General features: G+C 43.6%; 5 protein-coding genes across 5 annotated transcripts; 2 read left to right on the top strand and 3 right to left on the bottom strand.

The window, feature by feature from the left end:
* Positions 1–2,766: 2,766 nt before the first annotated feature.
* On the top strand, positions 2,767–3,735 carry EAF02_007369 (uncharacterized protein; the record flags this gene model as incomplete). The annotated part of the gene is made up of 1 exon (XM_038903417.1): positions 2,767–3,735. The coding sequence occupies one exon, from the start codon at positions 2,767–2,769 to the stop codon at positions 3,733–3,735; it is 969 nt and encodes a 322-aa protein (XP_038756896.1).
* An 830-nt stretch (positions 3,736–4,565) lies between these two features.
* On the top strand, positions 4,566–6,216 carry EAF02_007370 (uncharacterized protein; the record flags this gene model as incomplete). Its single annotated transcript, XM_038903418.1, has 2 exons — positions 4,566–4,607; positions 4,714–6,216. The coding sequence occupies 2 exons, from the start codon at positions 4,566–4,568 to the stop codon at positions 6,214–6,216; spliced, it is 1,545 nt and encodes a 514-aa protein (XP_038756897.1).
* A 1,165-nt stretch (positions 6,217–7,381) lies between these two features.
* Positions 7,382–8,400, bottom strand: EAF02_007371 (uncharacterized protein; the record flags this gene model as incomplete). The annotated part of the gene is made up of 2 exons (XM_038903419.1): positions 7,980–8,400; positions 7,382–7,868 (listed from the first exon to the last, which is right to left on the bottom strand). The coding sequence occupies exons 1-2, from the start codon at positions 8,126–8,128 to the stop codon at positions 7,382–7,384; spliced, it is 636 nt and encodes a 211-aa protein (XP_038756898.1). The 5' UTR covers positions 8,129–8,400.
* Positions 8,401–8,780: 380 nt separating this feature from the next.
* On the bottom strand, positions 8,781–12,449 carry EAF02_007372 (uncharacterized protein; the record flags this gene model as incomplete). The annotated part of the gene is made up of 1 exon (XM_038903420.1): positions 8,781–12,449. The coding sequence occupies one exon, from the start codon at positions 12,447–12,449 to the stop codon at positions 8,781–8,783; it is 3,669 nt and encodes a 1,222-aa protein (XP_038756899.1).
* Positions 12,450–14,266: 1,817 nt separating this feature from the next.
* On the bottom strand, positions 14,267–15,294 carry EAF02_007373 (uncharacterized protein; the record flags this gene model as incomplete). The annotated part of the gene is made up of 5 exons (XM_038903421.1): positions 14,267–14,673; positions 14,761–14,873; positions 14,966–14,981; positions 15,037–15,130; positions 15,217–15,294. 5 exons carry the CDS (start codon positions 15,292–15,294, stop codon positions 14,267–14,269), a joined length of 708 nt encoding a protein of 235 aa, XP_038756900.1.
* Positions 15,295–16,132: the final 838 nt, after the last annotated feature.

A 16,132-nucleotide genomic window follows, 5' to 3' on the forward strand; every position in this document is an offset into this window, starting at 1 on the left:
AAAATGGGTGTTTCGGATGAGGCACAGGAGGCGAGGTATTATTGAAGTTTGCTGCTTGTTGGAAAACGATGCTTTGCACCGTGCCGAGGGTATGCAATGTCAATGATCGGGAGTTAGAGGCTTGGGATATCGGAGACAACCCGAAATCTGCCGAACTATATTTTGTACGTCGTACAGATGTAGCTACTGATTCTGTTCGTGATATAAATGGGTACTTGACAAAGTGGGTAAATGCATTATTTGAATCTCTCTGCCGAAAAGGATGAGTTTGATTTGAATTCACGGAGATGAGGATGAGCCACCATAAACTCGTAGAATTCCATTCCTTACTTACGATGAGGAATTTACGATGAACAAGCACCGCAAATTATGCATGACAGTGAAGGATTAATTAATTCTACTGAACCCCGGATATCTCTAACGTGGGTGCTTACGACAAGCTTCGAAAGAGGCGAAGACGTGCTATGAATAGCGTAAATCCTGTACTACATCATAAGGTTACACTGACCTTATGATATGTAGCGGCGATGTCACGATATTGATGATGCTGATGTTTCTGGGAAATTATGATGACTTTAATGATTCCGGGAAAATTGAAGGGTGCAAGGCAAGTTGCAAAGGAATGGATGTCTAGGGGATTGATCTGTACGGCACAACAGTATTGGGCCGCAGCGTGACCAAGCCTCGATTTGATGGTAAGAGAGTATCTTGACCTGCCTTGTATGGTAATCAACGTCTAAAGTGTTAAGAAAATACGTAGAAATAGTACTTCCCATATATATCATTTGATGAGCTGTGATACACATGGGGAGGCGGAACGGGAAGGATGTACGATTTGTCGAGCTCAGATGGTGGGGATGTTTGATGTTTTATGTATGTGAAGTACCACGCGTTATTGGCAAAAAGGGGGAGGTAGTTAGGTTGGCTCGTTGGCTCGATGGGCAGTTGATAGTATAAACTCGTGGACGTTCTATAAAGCAATTGTCTACCCGATTGATAGGGTGGCATGGATAGATAGATAGAGGGTGCGCACGGTGTTTTGTTTGTGTGGTGGTTGACAAGATCTTCTGGGTCTCATCGATGGATATCAGGTTTCATGCATCTATAGTGGGGGCTCATCTACATGCAAGAAATACATGAGCAAACACAAATGCGACTCGTGTTGTAGATAGCAATCTGTTGACATTGAGGGATAGGCTTACGTGGAAAAGACCAGATGAAAATATCAAGGGCAAATCCGAATTGTTTGATCTTTGATGTTTCCATCAGATCTTGGTGTTTCAGAAGAACGTGAAGTTTTCCTTGGATGTTTGGATATCTGGATCCTTGAGAGTCTGATCGGAGCTTGAAGAGTGAGATGAAGGAAAGGATCCTGGAAGTATAAGTTCTTCGGTAGTTTTTCCGTCGTTCATTCCCTCATTCCCTACATGAGAGCAAGCCGATATATTCTTTTGCCTGGGAAACAATCGAGGGATGGAACAGAATCATAGATCCTGAGTAGACAAACGAATTTATATCGAGTCATATATGTAGATCAAATCATCACAAATCACTCACATGTTCGACGAACCTCCTTTTTCTAATAGTAAAGTCCCATATTGGCGAAAAGATGTACATGGGAACAATACTCTCTTGCAGCATCTTTCTACTGGTGATCATTCCACCCTTAGCCTTGCATATATTTGATTTTCCTTAAGCAATCCGAGCACGATTAAAACTTTCGCTTAATCCCGACCAGAAAATATCTTGGCAGCTTACAAAGTTTAATTGGTCTACTCCTTCAGGAACCATCACAACCTCAAACACTCTTGTCAAGCATCCGATTTTTGACATGAATAAAGAGCCCTTACTGGCTGCGCCATCCATCTCCCCATTCCCCTGTCGCAACAATGTTTCTCGAATCTTGAGCTAAATCCCACACTTCAGATCAAATCATCCCAGTGGATCCTGGTTTACCTGGGGAGAGGGAATCTTGCTCGCTATGAGAGTGGTCCATCTAGTGTGTTCCATGCTAATCTTCATCATCCACTGAATCCTCCATCGGTTTCTCACTCGCACATACATGCCTTTTTCACTCACAGCACTACATTTTACCCCTCTCTGTTCCTATAAATGTCCAGGATGGCCTGGTACATTGACCTCCTAGTTCTCGAAGCTTACCCCCCTGCTATGAAGTCTACAGGGCACTGACTATCTACGGAAACGCCATGAAAGAGCTGGACTGTTTGGGACAAAGAGCTCTAGAGACATCGAAGGAGAATCCTTCATATACGTGCTTTTCTTATAATATCTCTTACCCTCTTTCTTCAGTCGAAGAGCTTTTACGTCGCTTTGTCAATTTCAAGTTTTCAATATCACCGTCACTCCTTACGCGGTGTAATTTGGTTCTATTTCTGTCATCTTTGTTCTTAGTTCTTTATCTCACCTTTGTCAATTGTGTGGCTCATTTGATAATTTCCATCTATTCACCAAAGACCTTGTTGATTAGCGACCTTGCTTTGTACAGTCATTGTCGAGTCACAATAAACGACAGCAGCTATTGTCTTTGTGCTTCACAATCACACAAAGCAAGAACAATTGCAATATATACCCAAGGGGTTTCGTTATAATTCGTGATATCCGTTTGACTCAGAAGCATTCTCAGAAACCACATTCAGATATTCTACAAACTACTTCAACACTTTCATTAAACAATTCCACAAATTTAACCTTTCAAGATTTTTGGAACAACCACACGAAGTACATTCAATCTTTACAACTACAATTATGCCTTCAACTCGAGTCTTCAGTCGTATCGGCGCTGCGTTGATTCTCGCTGCCGGCAGCGTGAATGCCGCATATACTCTTGCCGATTCATATGACCACACAAATTTTTTCTCAGAGTTCAGCTTCTTTTCTGGCGCTGACCCAACCAACGGCCTGGTCACATATCAGAGTGCTTCTGCTGCCAACAAAACTGCGCTTGCTGGGTATACCAACAACGCTGGTGTTAATTCTGTTTATCTCGGAGTGGATCACACTACCTCACTCTCAGAAACTGCCGGAAGAGCTTCAACTCGTGTTAGCTCTAAAAAAGCATACACACATGGCCTGTTCATCGCTGATGTTGCTCACATGCCAGAGGGATGTGGGACTTGGCCTGCTCTATGGAGCTTCGGGCCCTCGTGGCCTGCGAATGGAGAAATCGACGTGATTGAAGGAGTCAATGCCGGAACCACAAATCAAATGACTCTTCATACCTCGCAAGGGTGTGTCATGAGCAATAGCGGATCTGATTCCGGAACAACTCTTGTTGGTTCAGACTGCAACGCGGGTGGTGGAAACACAGGTTGTGGCCAGACAGTCAAAAACACAGCAACCTATGGTCCAGGCTTTAACGCAGCAGGAGGCGGGGTCTACGCTTGGGAATGGACATCATCCTACATTGCCATCTACTTTTTCTCCCGTACAGCTATTCCGGCAAACATTCAATCTGGCAAGCCAGATCCCGCTGCTTGGGGAACGCCGATTGCCAAATTCTCTGGCAGTGGTTGCAACATCGACAGTCACTTCAACTCACACAACATTATCCTCGACACCACGTTCTGCGGAGATTGGGCTGGGCAAGTTTGGTCAAGCGGTGGTTGCGCAGCTAGCACTAAAGCTGCCACTTGCAATGCTTATGTTTCTTCTAATCCAACTGCATTTAACAATGCTTACTGGATCATCAACTCGATCAAGGTCTTCTCAAGCTAAGCTGCCAAGGAAGACATCACTCCTATGACATTCGAGTCATAGATGAGCTGATATCTCGAGGATGCTCTTTGCTAATTCAATATTTTCCTTCTTTTCACTTTTTAACTTTTTCACTTTGATACTTGTCACTTCTACACTTCACACTATGTTTTCATGAATATACCATGTACTTTAGCTCGCATCGACAGATTCTCTGGCGTTTAACAAGGAAATACCACAATTTCATTTGCACATTTGGCAGTTTTGGCAATCACAAGTATGAGGCGTAAGGGCGTTTTGGCTCAAAAGTACCCGTGGGATTGATAAATGGTTTACCTAAGATACCTATTGAAATCGGAGGATTCCTGTTTTATGTACATGCATGGTAGATTATAGACACAACACAATGCTATTTTTCCAGTAATGATTAACTCATAATATTCCGTGATATGTGTGATATGTGATTATGAAAATCTAAATTTAGATTGATGTTATTACTCGCCAAACCAAGAAGAACAAGAATTAGATGAGCAGATATGTAAACAATTTAACATATGATTTTCTTCCTATATCTTCATGGAGATGCCAAGCTTTTCCACAGAGCAGAAATCTACAGGGTAGAATTAGACCTTGATCCAAGCTCTAGGCCTTCAAGCATCAAAAATTTAGCGAAGATCGTCACTAATAAACATCACTGAATCCTTGACCGTAAAGCTTCACTCCAGTATTTATTTTCCATCTGTGTACGAAGTAAACAACAATCCTTGCCTTACCTCACGCCAACCACATTCATTCGAATCATAAATCCTTTACCATTTACAGCTTGTAGAATTTCTCGGGAAACTATCATAATGCATCCTTCTAGACAAGCTTACGTGGAGGAGGCCAAAGAAGTAAGTCATACCCCTCCAACTATAATCGTGCATACAAACAAACATCAGGCAGATGAACAAACACACCTTCACAAACAGCAGCTAACCTCCATTCCTCTTCACGCAGGATACAGGTATAGATCTTGCAGATGTCCCTCTCGACCGCGACTATGATATGCCATCCGCAACCGCTGGCATTGCTCCCGAACGTGCGAGCGCAATTCTTTCTCAATTCGATCGCAAACGTCGCGCAGCCGCTATAGCGGTCCCCACCGATGATGGACGCGTGCGCGCACGACTGAGAGAAATGGGCGAGCCTATCACATTATTTGGAGAAGGGCCAGGTGATAGGAGAGATCGATTACGACAGTTGTTGACGATTGAGAGTGAGATGAAGGCGGAAGAAGATGGAGCGGATGAAGATGGTGATGTGGAGATGGGGGAGGGGGGCAAGGACGAGGAAGCTGAAGAGGAATTCTATACTATGGGGACGAAGGAATTACTCGATGCAAGGATAGAGATTGCGAAGTTTTCGTTGCCGAGGGCGAAGAAGAGGATGGAGATTCAGAAGATCGAGAAGGACATTCCATTGAGGACTCATATTAAGTTCAGACAAGGGGTGAAGGAGAGACTCAAGGATTTCGAGCTTCAGGGAAGTCAAATGGCGGCCGAGAGACCAGTCAGTATTGTGAGAATTTCGCCAAACGGAGAATTGGTCGCGGCTGGCAATTGGGGAGGTGGAATCAAGCTACTTGGAATACCGGATCTGGAAATTAAAAAGTCACTAAGGGGCCATACAGATAGGGTGGGAGGAATTTCCTGGGCACCGGGTGCCACGATAGAAGGATCGAATGTTTCGCCTGGAAGCATCAACTTGGCGTCAGGAGGAGCGGAAGGAAAAGTCCATCTATGGAATCTGGAGCAAGATACACCTGTTTCAACGCTTGCGGGGCACAATCAGAGAGTTTGCCGAGTGGAATTCCACCCATCGGGGAAATATGTCGCATCCGCATCCGAGGATACGACATGGAGACTATGGGACGTCGAAACCACTACGGAACTTTTACTTCAAGAAGGACATTCAAGAGGTGTTTTCTGTCTCAGTTTCAACGGCGATGGATCACTTCTAGCAAGTGCAGGAATGGACAGTATTGGACGTATTTGGGATCTCAGAACAGGCCGTACAGTTATGATCTTAGATGGACATATCAAGCCCATCTACGCCCTCGACTGGTCTACCGATGGTCATCGTGTTCTGTCTGGATCTGGCGACGGTTGGGTCAAATGCTGGGATGTGAGAAAAGTCGCAAGTACCGGTGCCGTAGGTGCACATCGTAGTGTAGTTTCTGATTTGAGATGGTTCAAAGGGATGGATGCAGAATCATTGCCTGAGAAAGATGAAAAGGGAGTTGGGAAGCCAAGGAAAGCGGGAACATTCTTTGTTTCCAGTGGTTTTGATAAGGACGTCAAAATCTTTTCGGCGGATGACTGGGCGCTGGTACAGAGTTTGAGCGGACATACAGGGAATGTGCATAGTTGTGACGTAGGTGCAGATGGTAAATGGATCGTCAGTGGGGGATATGATAGAACGGTGAAGTTATGGGGAAGAAATAACGGAGAGGGTGTTTAAACGTCTATTTCATCAATTACGAAGGCGTTGGGAGACAAAAGTACAAGATTCTTTTTACACATTCAACTTCTTAGACTGGCTAAGGATTAGCTTCTTGCATACAAGAACGGCGCATCGGTGGATTGCTTAAAGCTGTAAGAGAAATAGCATAAGGCGTTTTGATTTGGATACCCGGAATATGCATGTATGTATATGGAGAGAAAATAAACATTAGAAGAGCCTCATGGAAGCTGTGAATCTGGAAAATGTTTGACACGTTCAAATATGCTTGGACTTAGTATTCGAGATGACAAATAGTGTTTGGTCATGGAAGGTTTTGAATGTAATCAGTATCCATCATCCCAGTCACTGCACCTTCAGACACTTCCAAACATTTCCTAGATTCTACTCCATAGATATATCTACTATATACCTAGTAGCTACCTACCTACATCTTCATCAATACAAAGAAAAGTAAATAGCATGAAGACATACATCATCTGACGTCTTCACAAAGGATATTTCTCACATGCTGAATCAGTTCATAGAAGTCGGAAGTTCGATGTCCATCATCGCTGCAAGTATTACTATTCCACTACGCATACAATATATCGCTAAATTCCTTCGCTGTGATCAATCCTGCCTGATATCATCTAGACAAATTGTATATGATCACTTGCTGAACTCATTCCAAGTCACTTTGAATAGAGACAATAGTGACAGCTTTTTGCAGTGAAAACGTACCTCACATCCTTCTCATCCAGAATTTGAATCCCCTGTCATATCCAAAAACATCTAGTTATACGACTATTCGAGCCCATGCAGTATTCACAGGCCAAAGGTGGTACAGCAAAATAGCCAATAAAAACATATCGATACCTATTCATAATATATGCAAATGATAAAGCGCAGCAAAACCCCAAATAACCCATATTATATGCAAATCATTATCATTGCAAGATTGCCAACCCTAAGACTCCAGATCAAAATGGGTATCGATCGCATCGCTCATTCCATCGAATCATTCCCATCGAATCGGAGAATCCTACTTCGAGTTTACTCCTCGATAAATCGAATCCGGAGCTTGACCGCACCGCAAGCTTTCTTAAATTTCCATAATGCGCTCTATTTCCCTCCCAGCAGTGCCAAGTCCCATTAAATATTTTCCTCATGCAAACACAAAATTTCAGCTCCCCTCCATCCTCAAGCACCCTAAGCAAAGCACCTCCCCCTCAGTTCCCCTCTCCACACAGCATCTGCTACAAACCATCCCCCTATGCTTCATCCCCTTCTCTCCCCAGCCCTCCTTCTCTCCAACTTCTTCTCCCATCTCCGTATCCCCCCAGCCGCCAAGACACTCCCTGATACACACCCAACAAGCTCTCTTCCCGCACCCCTCACAATTCGCAAACGCATCCAATTCCTTCTTCACAGTTGGTTTGCGTCGACATATATGACAAGCTCGTAAATCCATTCCAGATCCACTCTTCTCCTTCTCCTTCGTTTGTTCGATCCTAGGTTCGGGTTCTGAGGGTAGATATTCGACTCGAACTCGTTTGTTTAGACTCATTTTTGACCGGGGAATTAGGTGTCTGCGTTCAGATTCATGGTGCATGGCGTGTGGGTAGAGGTTGTGTGGATGTGGATGTGGATGGATGTGTGAATGTCTAGGACTATTTCAATGATCAGCCAACTGCTCACAACTCCTCCTTCTCTATTGCATTTGATCTTCTAGAGATCCAAAGAACAACCCAAAAACCAATCTACAAATAAGCAGCACATACCTATTAATCTTCATCTGCACCTCCTCATCCCTCACATCTGCAAAATTCGCAACATCCCTCCGTCTCTTCAACAGATTCACAGCTCCATTTGTACTCATATGAAAATCCATAGATGGGATATCCCAATCTTCTTGTGCTATCGAAGGCATATTGTTTCTCTGCTCGAAGCACAAATTATATCTCGCTCGAGTCTTTATACAATTCCTCGAAGATTCTCGAATCGCAAATGACAATCGCAAGTCGTTATCAAGAAATAAATTCAGGCGGCAAGATCGCTTGCAATGCAGATGGTAAAGGATAAAGAAAGGCAGAGTGAGATATAAAGAAAAACGAACTTAAAGATGGTGAGAGGGTGTTATAAGCTGAAGATATTGTAGGTAGATCGAGATCAAGGAACGAATGTAGTTTGTGTAATGAAGGGTTGAGATGAGATCCGGTTGTTTACAATCACAAGAGAGCTTCATCGGAATTTGATCGATACTCGCCGACCCGAATTGACAGGGATCACTAGAACTAGCTATATATTTTTACAGTCATATCACTTCCAGGGCTATCATAGGTAATGAATGTCTAATACGGCTGTTCATGTTTCGCCATTAACACATATTTTAATTGTAGGAGTATTCCTGCATAATTCCTAACTTGTTCTCATCTATTATCTACTCTGCATTTCTAATGTAGTAGTTATTCAATATTCATAACCCATGCCCCTAAATTGTGTCTTCTTTCCTTTCCTTTTCTCTGCTTTTCCTATACCTGTATCCATAATATCATAACAATGCACGATCATCTTCTTTTTCTTCACGTCCCTGAAGTACTGATGACCTCCTGAAAGTTACTCCAAGCACAAGAACACCCCCCTGTTCCTCCATCAAAACCTCCAAGCGACGAATCACTAATATTCAAGAAAACGCTCGGAGCCGGGTTGATAATCTTGCCTCCGAATGCTCTATTCTCCCCATTGACCACTCCACTGGTCGCTACAATCCCTTCTCTCTCATTCATACTATAACAGTACAGCAGCTTCCTACTAGGATTTCCTCCATGTCGATCGGTGGTGATAGTGATCGGATAAGGGAACGATCCAGGTTGCGAGAAATCTTGCCATGCAATGACAGTAGAGGCACCAGTAGAACTAGTAGCATTGTTGAGTCTGGCAGTTCCATTCATTCTGGTCCACATCTGTACTAAGAAACGAGTTTCACCCCATGTGCAACGGAAATTGGCTTCCCCTTCAAGAGCCCCGCCATTCTGATCATCAGGAACTTCACCGTTGGAGGTATTGGTATCGTTGAGTAATGAGAGAGATTTGAGGAAAATAGTACGATTGAAGTAAGTATAGAATCCATAATGCTCAGTAGGAAGTCCTCGATCGTACAAACGAATTGGCTGTTGAATGGGATATGGGAGAAGGTTAGCTGGAGCGGCAGTGCCATCAGGATTCAGACTTGGGGCCGGAATTCCAGTAGTGATATTCGGGAACAGATCTGGATCGGTATTGTTTGAGTCTGCACGCTTCACACGGCTGTAAGTCGGTAAAGTAGTGTTTGTGGTGGACAAGAAAGATATGTAGAAAGGTGTTGATTCTCCAGCTTTATTGGATGAAACTATCCCATCTGTGGTATCTCCCAAGAACGCTTCTTCGGCATATGACGGTGGTGGCGGCGAGGGATTGAAAGTAACGGTTTGACGTGCTCTCAATATCAAGTCTCTGATGAATTTCCCAGCAGAAACGGGGTTACCGACAAGACTGCGTGTAGGGAGGTTCTTGTTTCCCGTGACATTTGCAAAAGTTGCATTTGCCGCACTGCTATTGTCCCATTGAATCTCCAAAAAGAAATTGGGCTGATTTGGTAGATTTGGTGCGACAGAAGCTTGTTGCTCTTTTGGTAAAGCACAGCTCCATTGCGTAGCTGGGAATACGCAGCCAGTATTCGTCACAATATTCACTGGAGCTGCTACCGTCGAGAGCCCAGCGTAAATAGGAGGGAAACCAGTGAGATTCAACCATTGAGATGGCAACACAACATGTTTTGGTTTGCGAGTTAGCGTCGCAGCAAGGGCTACAATGGTGATGATCAACACAATCAATGCAATAGTTCCGCAGCAATACCATCTTCGTCTTTTTCGGCCTTCAGGGCCTTGCCTACCCTTTTTAGGTATACATTTCTTGAACAATCCACCTAATTTGCTAGCCATGCTATCTTCCTTTTCGTTTCTTTGACGTTTCGACTCTGATTTTTTGGCGGCTTTGAGAGCTGCTTTATCTGCCATTTGCTCGAGATATTCTTCAGTCATAATCAAAATTGTTGGTGTTGTCTGTCTAGCAGGCCCAGGGTATGCAGTGCTCTGATTGGTTCTACCACGCACAGGACTCAATGGAACCTCTGACAGCTGAATAGAGGCTTGTGAAGCCATCTTTCGTTCGCTTTCTGGGGATATGGGACCGGGGGAAGCAGGATATTGCAAGGTCGAAGCTGCTGCTGAAGCTTGAATCACCGCTGGTTCTGGTGCTTGTGCTGGAGCAGGTGCTGATTCGTGTGAGGAAGGAAAAAAGGCTCGATATTTTCTGACTTTCTTTGGCGATTCAGTGTAAGGTGGCGGTGGTGGTGGTTCGGTAGCGTTATTCACAATAAGTGTTCTCGATTTCAACCCTGAATCATTCAAGTCCGCATCTTTAATCATACTCGAGTCGTTGTAAAGATCAATGTTACTATTCTGGTACCGAACAAAGGGATTATTGCTTCCGAGTTCTTTTGTACTATCGTCTGAAGACAACAACGAATTTTCTTTGTTGACCAAAATAGAATCCTTTTGTGATAAACCCGAAATATCCGAATGGTCATGAGGCATTGTAGAATTTGCAAAATTTACAGAATCTGCGGTGGTAGTCATATCAATGGCGCTAGCCAATGATGCATCTCCCATATCGCCCGAAGCTGAACGAACAAAGGGTAAAGTAGCTATCGACGGCTTCACCGGATGTCTCGTCTCTTTGTAAACTAAACCAGGGGAAACCTGTTTCTCTGATCTGAAGCCTAAGGGAGTCACATCCCACCAAGCATCAGATGCATTAGAGCTTGGCCTTTTGATTGAAAGGGGAGAAAAAAGCTGTTCCCACGACTTTCGCTCCACCTTTGACTCCTGAGCTTTGGCTGCTGCAATGGTCAAAATAGGTACTTCGGGGATATCGGAAATCTTCTTCTCTGGATATACTATTGTGTTCGACCGCGTCATAAATGGCGAAGTGATATAATTCCACCATCCAGAGCGGGTCCGTGCAGCAATGGTGTCAATACTTTCATGGTTGTCCACTTTCAATTTATCTGGAACATTGACTGCACGAGCACTTCGTACAACAATTGGATGTTCATCCTCTTCATAAATGATACAAGACGACAGAACTCGGGTTGAATCTGGTTCGTCATCCCATTCAGTAGTGGCATCCGAATCGGGAGAAAAATAACTATGCTGAGCGGCCACTCTTCGCTTCTCCTCTTCAGCTAAAGCTGCTGGCATTTTCGGCAATGGTGGTGCCCCCTCTTTGAATGGGTCATTGGGGCTAGCTACTGAAAAGGATGTCGATAGAGTTCGTGCTCGGGAAACATTCGAAGCAGTACTGTACGGCGACCACGCAGAGATCTCATGGGCAGGCGTAATGATGATAGATGGCGTTACCAATTCTTTCCCTGTCGGTGTCTCGTGCCCGTAACTTCCAATCATTGTTGAAGCGATTGAAGTTGATGTTTGCGGGGTGGTTACATGATGAGCTAAACGTGCAGATGGGATCGATATGCCGATAACAATTGGACGATCGTTAGGAGATAAGTCGTCCTCTAGCTTCAGAGCTGCTGGTCTCAAAGATCCCCGTCGCTCTGCCAGCGGATAGACATTTGGTGTTTCGTTCTGTACTGGTTCAGGAGCCTCGGTCTTAGTCTCCTCAGCAGAGTTTTCAATGGCTTTATTTTTCTTGCTCTCCAACGATTTCCACAAAGTTCCGTTTGGATGAGCCGAAACATTTTCCAGTTTCCTGAGGGTGACCAAATCAACAAAAACTCCATTAGATCGAGACTGTTGTGAAGATATCGCTTGAGGTTGAGGTCCATGATGTGTTGAAAAGGTTGTTTGGACTTTAAGGCGGAGATTTGCATGGATCTTGCGCTGTCTTCCCTTTGACTTCTCTCTTATCACTCTCGATATGGAGGACTTTCTCTCTCTACGACTGAATGTGCGTGTCATGTTTCCTGCGCGGCTGGTAGTAATATTTCCTGAGGGTCTCGACTGTTGTAGCTCCTCCGGTGAAGCGATAGAATATACATCTTCGTCTTTCCAAGAATCATCATCTTCGCTTTTCCCGTCAAATATGGTTTCAAAAGGATTTTCTGTAAGTGCTGTGGAAGGATTGTTCGTAGATAGAGCTGGCGGTCTCTCAACAGGAGATTTAGATATGATCTTGTTTTTGGTATTCATGGCGAAATGGTTGCAAAAATTGTCAAAATTGTGGTGTGAAAATGGATTGAAGGTGTATATAATGGAAAATTCCTTGCTTTTTGTCCAGCGATGGTCGTTCTTGCTCTAGGTGGTATAGTTGCAAATAATCTCTTTGATTTGAGGAAGGTCGAAACGTTTATTAATTATACGTGAAAAAGGAAATGTCTAAGGTCCAGCCTCCTCATGGTCATAAATAAGAGATATTCCGAGAATTTCCAGGCCAACAACAAGATTCGGACAATAGGAAATTTTTAGACAATAGCTATTGAGGACTCAACAATAACAAAGAATGATAACGAAAGTGAACGTCTCATAATCCAACCAGACAATAAGCAAAATAAGAAGCGAACGAATCTGTGACAACGTACAATAGAACTACACGTAAGAAAACGAATGTATGAGTAGACAGGAGATAGAGGGATAGAAAAACAATGAAACAGGATTGATGTGATGACACTTCCCATATGAAGTAGACCTACAAATTAACCATGAAGCACAACCTACAATCTAGATTCCAGACTTGAAATACCGAAAATAGCAAACTTTTCTTATTCGCTCACAATCGCCACAAGTCGTTACAAGTCATAATGGTAAAATCATTTATTGACCAGTCGATTGGAGATTGTGGTCTCTTGCTGTAACTTTACGCGCCGACAAGAAAAGTTTGATTTGCAGTGATTGGCTGCCGCGTTAAATGAGAACCTATCCATGGATATGGCATGACGATGAATATCTGATCAATGTTACGCAAGAGAATGATGTCTTCTATGATTGGGAGTAATTATCGTGTATTCTCGCAAGGAGACGGATGGGCCTCGTTCAACGTTTGGAAGTTGTTGAAGAATGGAAAAAGAGGAGAGAAAAGATGGGGGAAAGGTGATGATCACCTTAGATTATTTTTAGCAGTGACGAGGTGTGTTTTTATCAGCCTTGATCGTCATCACATGATAGAGATAGCATTTAATGTACTGTATTTACTAAAACCACGCAGGTGTAAGGATAATACCATTCTACCACATCTTTACGGCGGTTTGTGGTTTGTACTAAATCTATGCACCCCTTATGAAAAGGGTTTACTTATGAAACCTACGACGCTGCTCTATGTGAACGGTACATACCTGATGTATATATGTGTATTGGCATCTAATTTCCATATCCGAATCAATGTAACTTTTTATTATAATAAAAGTTATAATACCTCGTCCTCCGTCTTTTGGGATAAAATGCCTTTACCAAGGTTTCAAAACTGTGCACAGAAAGGAACGGGTCTCATATTCATGACATGATGTCTATGATGCCAGCCGTTTAGTAGAACTTCGCAATTTATTTCTGTGGAATAGAAGTTCTCAGGTAAGGTTATATAAAACATGAACGACGGGAGAAGTATGATTGGGGAGAATTGTACTGTGCTTTATTTTCTGAACGTTTGGTGCTCACTACGTAAGTTTCAGAGCTGTGCTACCGGGATTTTTTCCTCTTGGTATCACAAATTGCATTATCTCAGATTGAGAACTCGACATCATCTTGAGCGCTTAGCTGGTTCATCGTTCCTGAATGATATGTAGAAGACAGGGCTTGAACCTCGAGGCTTCAACCACGTTGAATTGTAAGATTATCATGTTGTCAAGTTAATCTAGCATACCGAAGCCTCACTATCAAGTTACGATCCTTCCTCTACCCCATGCAGACACAATAATAACAAATGGAAGTATTGTTTGTGAACTAGCTATAGTCTGTCCGTATTGTCCTAACTATCGAACCCAATTCCTCAGCACCAAGTTTCCAACAAGCTTAGTCTAATAAGCACGCTTGGGTATCGCTACCATGGAGATAATCTGCGGTCCATTGTATGGAGGAGGTGGTACATCATAACGACTTCCCACTTTAAAGAAATTCCCAGGCGGCGTGTCAACCACAGAGCACAATCCTTGTGCAGGCCAGAAATTGGCGCCATTAGATTTCCCATTCGCCGCGCAAAATCGTAGGCAAGTCTCGAAATCATTCGTCATCAGCTCAGGGCCCTGGATGGCTCGGTATATTCCATACGAAGTGGTGGTTAACCAGGGATGTGTGTATACCATCACTGCACGCTGGCAGTAGATTCTGAAGTTTTGCCCATTGCGATTTACAACTTGCATGTTGGAAGCTGGGCAAGATATAGCGGGAGCAGGTGGCGGAGGTGTGACGCAGGAAGGGGACGTGCCTGAATTGGTGATGCTGTGTCAGGTTTGCGACTGGGAAAAGAGGAGTGGATGCGGGAGAGGGCTTGAAGAAAGAAGAGGAAACATACCATCCCATTTGAAATTCTGGCCTGGTGGGCAACAACCTTGCTTCCCACTAGCAGACTGAACTGTGTTTGGTGGCAGACAGCAGGTTGTAGCACCAGTCTGAGATTGTGCATATCTATATTATCTACGTTAGCTCCCCATATCTCTTATCACGAGACAGCCCTGTAGATTTCCCCAGTCAGGAGAGGATTATAATTAGAATCTTACTCTGTTCCAAGACAAACTGTATTTGACGTGTTAGATACATGAAACTTGAGAAGATGGGCGGAGATACATACTGCTTATAGCTGCGGTTTCGCATTCGCCTTGGAAGACACCATTTGCATCCTTTTTAGGGACGTAAGTTGGTCCAGCGGTTCTCTTGCAAAAATCCTGGATTGGAATAAAGTCAGATTGTCTTGTTTCTGTAGCACATGTGCAAAGACCTATAGATTCTGAAATATAAAGGGCTAATATACCTCAGGCGTCTCCAGCTGAGCAGCTACAAAGCTTGCAATGGTGAAAATACCAAGTATTGAGAGCTTGAATGTTTTCATCGTGAAGTAGTAGATGAAGTGGAAAAAGGATAGAATCCAAGTAAAATTGAAAGTTTAATCAGTGACCAAGGGGAAGCGGATGTAGAAGTATGTTTTCCTCCCAGTGTTCTAAAAGAACAAAGTAATTTGCTTGATGTGATAAGTGTGTAACACATGCCCCCATTTCTTCACTTTGTAGGAAGGAGCCGGAACGAGGACACCAAAGCCGTAATGAAGTGCTACCGCCTCCTCACTTGAAGTGACGAGCAATTCAAATTTGATTATTGACAAAATTCCCAACCCCACAATGCATGTAGGGAGATTCTATCGAGTCCTTACCTCAAAAAATTCCTATCACAGTTTGAGAACCTCGCCGACCATGAAATTCATCTGTAAGCTGTGCCAAACTGCACTTTACTGGCTTTTTGACGTAGCTGTTACTGTTCCACTATAGCTGCACTATGTTGCTTTGTCTTAGGTACTGCTTTGGCGCAGCTATGTTGTAGCTGAGGTGTTGTTGTGGCTGCCTGCGTTGTTGAAATCAGTATTTCAAAATACGGAACATTCAAGGCCGCGTAATTAATACATTGCCCAAGTGGTACAGACTTATGGTACAAGTATGGGGTAGTGTACTAGTGTATCTGTACGAAGAATGCCATGCATCATCTGTTGCACCGATGCTTGGCACTTCGTGCCGATCCGGCGCGATTCTCGGAAACTGGTTGAGACACTAGGAATATCATATATCTAGTAATAACTGTGTGAATCAAATTGGAAGAAACAGAATATATGTGTAGCTGAACTCGAAGAAATGAAAATGCTGTGTGTATGTGCTCACACGGACCTCGGAAGCGAGGCG

This window comes from Botrytis sinoallii, assembly GCF_014898435.1.
Source record: "Botrytis sinoallii strain Bc 23 chromosome Unknown BSIN_012, whole genome shotgun sequence".
Taxonomy (NCBI): Eukaryota; Fungi; Ascomycota; class Leotiomycetes; order Helotiales; family Sclerotiniaceae; genus Botrytis; species Botrytis sinoallii.